Genomic DNA, 7343 nt, shown 5'->3' with positions numbered 1-7343 from the left:
TGTCTGGTACAGAATCATCATAGAAACTTCTGGTTTGCGTCGCTACCTTCTCTCGAGACAGCTTTTATTAGACAAGGTCAGAGGTCAAGTTGACGATTTCGTAAGTACCAGTCTATGACTGCTTGTTTGTCTGTGAGGACATCTCAAAAAAATTCTGGATGGATTCGGAGGAAATTTCGTGGACAGATTTGGTGTGTAACAAGGATGAACAGATTCCATTTTGGTGAAGATCCAGATCCATATACCAGAGGTAAAAAAAATAATATTCTGTGATTTTCACCATTGAGAGATGGTGTTAGCCGTTAGGGTTAGAGCGCCCTCTTCAGAGCGCCCTCTTCAGCGCTGATGTCATGATGGTATGACAACATAGCCTGGTGTTATACTCTCATTGAATACAGCTACAGTAGCTTTGTGAAGATGGGACAGTGTTTCCTTTTCTGAAGGAACCAAGCGCAATGGTGGATTGCACAAACAATGTTTATTCTTCGTTTCCATATCTTCCCTTTCAAAAGAGTGAGGTCCACCACTCTGGGCTGGTTTTCTGCATAGGTCAAGCTGCTGTCACACCTTGACGATTTAGCCAGCGTATGCCGACGTATTAAAAATTTGTCTAAAACCCTGGCACACGTCGAATACGTTATGGGTAAGTTTTGTATACGTTAAGAGCTCGCTGAAGCTCGCTGGCATACGTTGTAGTATGCCGAGCTCGTCGACAAATTTTAACAGGCTCAAAATTTTTTGACGTATGCCAGCGTATGACTCGCACGTTCTGCATATGCTGGCCATAAGTTGTAGGCACGTTACGCAATCGTTGACACACGTCGACACACATTACTTGTAAGTTAATCATAAGTCGAAACACGTCGAGGTAATGTTTAGCATCTGTGTTCCAGACTTCATGGTTTTTTTTTTTTCTTTTTTTTTCTTCGGCATGACGGTGATGGTGAAACTTCGATTTATAGTGCGGTTATAATATAATATAATTAATAGGCTGCTGCTCAACGATTTAAATCATAACCGCACTAGAAATCGAAGTGTCAACATCACCATCATGCCGAAGAAAAAACAAAACAAAAAAACCATGGAGTCTGGAACATTAACGGGTTCCTCCTGTGTGAACCCAATTTTTACATACCAATTCTCCTAAACGCTGCCAATACGCCATTATACGGTAGCTGTAAGTTAGTAACATGTTCAGTAAGTTCTGTGGTCGTCCGGAAGACGTCAAATACATCTACATACGTCAATATGCGTTGGAGATACGTTACACATAGGTTCAAAGCACGTTACTCATAGGTTAGAAATAAGTTTCGGGTATGCTAAACATTATCTCGACGTGTTTCGACTTATGAGTAACTTACAAGTAACGTGTGTCGACGTGTGTCAATGATCGCATAACGTGCCTACAACTTATGGCCAGCGTATGCGGAACGTGTGCGTCATACGTCGAAAAATTTTACGCATGCTTAAAATTTGTCGACGTGCTCGGCGTACTACGACGTATGCCAGCGTGCTTCAGCGTGCTCTTATCGTATACAAAACTTACCCATAACGTATTCGACGTGTGCCAGCGTATTCGGCAAATTTTTCATACGTCAGCATACGCTGGCTAAAACGTCAAGGTGTGACAGGGCCTTGACACTTCGATGTCTCGTGCGGTTATAATTTGAATCGTCGAGCGGCAGCCTTTTAATAGGCTACACCACGTGATCGTCAGCGATACGCTGCCACGCTATGCATACGTTAGACTATCGTTGGGCATAGGTTGTGAACGCCAACAACACGCTAAGCATTCGTTGGTATAAGTTATCTATATGTTATCGAAACGTTCTGTGTACGTTACTAATACGTTATGCGTACGTCCAACTCGTTATGAATACGCCAAAAACTGAAAAAAACGTCAATAGTTCAGCGTACGGCAGCGTTTTACATACATTTTGATACGTTGCCATACGCTGGCTAAAACGTCAAGGTGTGACAGCGGCTTCAACGAAGGCCTGGCCGAGGGCAGCAGATCAAGTAATGGTGGCAAAGACAGTGAATCGGCCGTATCTGTGATTTGATAAACTTATGAAAATTGCATGTGTTCACACAAAATTGTACTTGATAAAAAAGCATTTCTAAGGTGTGGTGGATAAGGCTTGTAGTAACTTGTTTTCTGGTATTTGTAAAAAGGAAGCATGTGAACATGAGCAGCCAATCAGTGGAGTCCTTCCAGAAAGCCACGAAGAACAACCACGTCTTGCTTCCAGGGGATTCTTGTCCTGCTTGCAGGGGGATTTGTTTGGTGAACAACGACGACAAAAACGAACGAGTCTCCTCTTCTGTTTGCTATTTTTGGCGCCATTTTAAAGGCGCGGCGGCTCGACACCAAGAAACTTTCTTCTTCACGAACCGTTGGTGAGATGAGCTTCCCACATCAATGCAAAAATCCTTCTGCAGTCGTCATTGCAAAAAAATCGATGCACTGACGTCATCTGCTGATTTGCGCCGCACTGTATCCGTGGGCCTTGGTATTGTGCACGCCATGTGGCAAAAAGAGTGTTTAACATTTTCTAATTCATCATTTTGATGGGGGGGAGGGGGGGATAGCTTTTCTGTAAAATAAGTACCATCATTTATTACCTCCATCACCGAAGGTGGACGGAGTTTATGTTTTCACCCGTTTCTCTGTTTGCAGGATATCTCAAAATGTTTGGCCAGATTTGGACGAAACATGGTGGACATGGTTGGGTGTGTGACAAGGACGAATTGATGAGTTGGTGAAGATCCAGATCTGAGAATTTTAAAAGCGATTATTCATTATCGAGAGGAGGGATAAGGCCAAAAACGATATCTCAAAAATCTGTGGACGGATTTGGATTAAACTTGGTGAACTGGTTGGGTGTCTGTGAAGGACAAATTAGTTTGATTTTGGTGAAGATGTGGATGTAATAGTTAATTTTAACCTCTGTGACGAAAGGTGGATGGAGTTATGTTTTCACCTCCTGATTGTTTGTTTGGCTGTAAGCAGGATATCTCAAAAAATTCTGGATGGATTCCGATAAAATTTAGTGGACAGGTTTGGTGTGTAACAAGGATGAACAGATTCCATTTTGGTGAAGATCCAGATCCGTATACCAGAGGCTTAAAAAAAAATTCTGTGATTCTTCACCCATGAGAGATGGTGTTATTAACTCCAGCATATCGATGAGCAACAATCTCCATCAGGTTTATTAATTTATTAACAGAAAATAAGTACAACCACCAATGTGATCACATCAAACATATGAACAGATTAAATGTATCATCCTCTCATCCTCCAGATTCATACGATTTCATTGTCTCTCCTTCCACTGCAGGATATTTTCTTCAGCTGCTCCACCTGGAAGAGACGTTCAGAGCAGACAAGATGTCAGTGCATGAAGTCATCAACATTAAATACCGTATTTCGTTTTGATGTTTAAACATTTTATGTCAGGTTTCTATAATTATTGCTTGGGTTGACAGAGTTGGAGCAAAAATTTCAGAAAGAAAATAACACGGGCATGGGTCCAGATGTCCACCTGACTTTTCCAGGGAGTGATATGCCATTTCCCCACTTGACTTGTCCAAAAGCCCTTTCATTGTTCTACATTTACAATGGCTGTCAATATAGTTCATTTAGATGATAAATTTTAGTTATCATGGGGGTTAATTTCGGCCAATCGCGGTTTTTGAACGAAGATGAGTCATTGCGTCTGTGTGTATGATCACTTCCCATGATGAGCCTTTTATTCTTTCTCACGCACCGTTAATTGCAGTAATCACGTCATCATACGGGAACGAAGCTACATTTGATAATGAATCGTCGAACAGGAAATGACATACAGTGATCCTGTAACATCACATCCACAAGATCGAGTCAACACACAACAGTTAATGATGGCGCTCAAACACAAAATGATGGACAAAACTAATCATCCTAAAAGGCAGAGAAAGGTGATGACATTGTCCGAATAGATCGAGTTGTTAGATACGTTGGCAAGAAGTGAAAATGCAGCATCTGTGGGCTGCCATTACGGGATCAAGGAATCAACTGTGTGTAAACGTGAGTCAAATATCTGTGCAAGGGTTCCTGCCAGCAAAGTACTAAAGGTTCATTCCAGTCACGTGATCCTCATATTGAAAGGATGGAAAAATCACTTGATGTTTAGATCGAGGGCCAAACATAAAAAAATGAACCATTGTGGATTTACCCAGACTGAGTGGACCGGTGATAGAGGAGAATTCATTGCCGATTTACCAACGTTTCCACGAAGCACCAGGGACCGAAGGCTTCAGTTCAACCGTGGCTCATGGAACTCATAGAGATGAAGGGATTTATGCCGGAGCAGTTTTTTAACGCCGAAGAAATGGGATTATTTCGGAGGAGGATGCAATCTCACGACCTCCTTTCCAAGCAGGGAAGATCTGCTCTGAATCAAGATGGCTCAGGATCGTTTAAACCTTATTCTGTGTGGCAATGCAACAGTGGGCTTTGTCGTGCTCCTGATGATCCAACAGCCATGACAAGTTCTACAGCCACATCTTTTGAACGTCCAGCCTCCCCACCCTACCCCATAGCAGCATCATCATCATCTCAGAGCTGTCTTGTGTTTTCTATTTCCGACAGAATACAGGACGAACAGTGTGCAATATGTTTACCCTCACACACCTCGCTGTTTTGGAATGAATTAAAAAGATAAAACTCTTGTGTTTTTGTTGATTACTTCCACCACTGAAGGTGAATAAGGTGATGTTTTCACCCCTCTCTGTCTGTCTGTTTGTCTGTGTGCAGGATATCTCAAAAAGTTGTGGACGGATTCAGCCAAAACTGAGTGGACAATTAATTTAACATGATAATTATTTAATTTCTAAAGTGATTCCTCACCATCGAGAGATGGTGAATACGATGTATAGCACGATATTTCAAAATGTATTGGGCCCAATATGTTCACGTGGATCAGGTATTGTGTGGCAGAGGTATGCGCTCCACCGAGTTCCCTTCTAGTTTTACCCTGTATTCATTTTATTTTCATGTTCATTTGAATGCTAACATGCTTTTGTATTTATTGTACATGTTTATTTCAATTGTGATGTGTTTATTTTTGGCTGCTGTTCTTCCTCTATATTTTCTCGAAGTCCAAGAACCGAACACCCAGTGGCCCTTTGTTTCCACAGACGCGGTTTTAACTATCGCGCCATTTTCCATGAACCGAACTCCAACGATATTTTGGGGTTTTTCTGTATGGCATGGAATACGGGGCAAAGGGAAAGTGTCTTTTCTGATCATTCAGGTCTGACCAGACTGTCACTTCATGATCACCTGCTGGACCACCATATAATGGTTGGACTGGTGATTTTTACTTTTTCATTGACTTGTTGCTCCATTCTTATCCCTCCTAACCGAAGCCTTTTTTGTATATAAGCTATGCGCAGACAACTGCAGTCAGAGAAAGCATTCATTGTAACATTGTGTCAAGAGATTTACCTGGATACTCGCTCGGTCCAGTTACTGTAGGAATGTGCAACTTACCGTATTCTCAGATCATTTTAAATGATTTCTCTTTCCCAGGCTAATCTCTGCTGCTGCAGGAGCACAACTTTCAAGAGTGTCTCTTCATGCTTTCGTGTGGTGGAGAGAGTTGTTGGAAACAACACTTTCAACCATGATCCTCTTCTTCTTTATGTGAGGTGGCATTATCCTCTATATTCTCCATCCGACTACGATTGCATTTTCCATCATTGAAGTCCACATTTCTCTTCAGGTACTTCATCTGCAAAACGCATACCGACTCGGCAACACGTCAGAACATCACGTATTTGTAATTTAACCTGGTGTATGAGACCGGAACTGAACCTAATTCTAAATTCCTTTCCCCCTTTCCTTTCTTGGGGGAGATATGGCCGTTGGGAGCACAATTTGAGTTTGGGCATGGTCGTGAAGCCGCATGGCCAGTTTGGTCTGAATACAGTTGTCGGTTCCTGAGAAGAAGATTTTTGAATGAAACACCAATATTGGGGTCAAACCCTCCCTTTCACTCCCCTTAAATGGGTGCTGGATGGGGAGCACAACCCCATGAGACCTTGCTGTTCTGATGCATTACACTAAATTCGGTCCATATCCATCAGGTAGTTTATGAGGAGATGTTTTCGTTAAGTGTTAATGGACGTACAGACGGCCGGACACTGGGACCCACTCTGAGCTTATTTTGGAGAAATAACCAAATAATTTGTTCAGATCACTAATATTTATGAGCCCCCGACATCGTAAGCATATTCACCTGCTGAAAAGTCTGACAATCCTGTTTTCCTGCAGGCCTGATCGGGGTCAACAAATGGTTCTCGAAGAGCTCGACCTCGGTTTCCTTCTGAGCCTCCTTCAAACGTCGTTCGAGCTGCACAACACGTGAAGACTGCGTTTGGCACAGCCTCTTGATGTCTTTGACCTAAAAATGAATTGAGGGAATAGAGGGAACAAAGAAGAGATATTATATCGAAGAAAAGAGCAGGCTATATTATTTCCCTCCACCATGTAGCATCTCAACCTGGTAAACAAGGACACGTTCAATTTGATTCAGATTTAAATTGTCATCAGGAACTCACCTGCTGGACTGTCTTACTGAGTCCGTCCTGCTCCTCTTTAAGCCACTCAACCATTCCGCTTATTGCCGCAAGTTTTTCATTGTACTCCTTTTTGTCCTCAATTGCATTTTCTGCAGAAAATTATTCACGGAATGAACCTGTTCCTCATCTTGTTTCCTCCTCAGGAGCTGTTCCTGTCAAATCACGTAACACAAAGGACATGCATGATCAATGAGTGATGCACATGCCTGACTCGGAATACGAGGCAAAGGGAAAGTGTCTTTTCTGATCACTCAGGTCTGACCAGAACGTCACAACATGCTCACCAGCTGGACCATATTGTGCTGCTCCTGGTGATGCTTTGCATGTTGCTCAATGTCTTGCTCCATGAAGAACACTGCTCTGTTGGTTGGTTTAAGGTCTCTTGTGAGCTTTTCATTCTGAAGATGAAGCTCCTCAAGCCGCTCACTATCTTGGGGCATTTTCATGTTGCACCATCATCCCTGGAACTTGTCACGGCGCTGGCAACCAAGGTTCATCCCCTGATCCAGATTGTTGTGACGGGCGGTTAGCACCGCCAGCCCGGACCGTCGAGCTTCTCCCTTGGAGGCCGACAGCCGTGACTCTCGGAGATTCATGCATGCACGTGGGAAAAGTGCACAATGGCGGTGTGACAGGGGCACAGAAATGGATGCACAGGAGGGTTTATACTCGAACTCCATGACAAATACATGGATACAGCCTCTTAAAATGAACAC

At 42.9% G+C, this 7343-nt stretch overlaps 1 protein-coding gene across 1 annotated transcript; it reads right to left on the bottom strand.

Annotated features, from left to right (window-relative positions):
• Positions 1 to 3206: 3206 nt before the first annotated feature.
• LOC147019513 (uncharacterized) lies at positions 3207 to 6743 on the bottom strand. The gene is made up of 4 exons (XM_085894064.1): positions 6607 to 6743; positions 6285 to 6449; positions 5537 to 5777; positions 3207 to 3364 (listed from the first exon to the last, which is right to left on the bottom strand). Exons 1-3 carry the CDS (start codon positions 6658 to 6660, stop codon positions 5664 to 5666), a joined length of 333 nt encoding a protein of 110 aa, XP_085750190.1. The 5' UTR covers positions 6661 to 6743; the 3' UTR covers positions 3207 to 3364; positions 5537 to 5663.
• Between the last annotated feature and the right edge of the window lie 600 nt (positions 6744 to 7343).

Source organism: Eptatretus burgeri, chromosome 9 (assembly GCF_056783735.1).
Source record: "Eptatretus burgeri isolate ZD-2024b chromosome 9, Ebu_testis_v1, whole genome shotgun sequence".
Lineage (NCBI taxonomy): Eukaryota > Metazoa > Chordata > Myxini > Myxiniformes > Myxinidae > Eptatretus > Eptatretus burgeri.
Note: the sequence above shows the minus strand (reverse complement) of the source record. Positions and strands in the feature narration are given on the sequence as shown.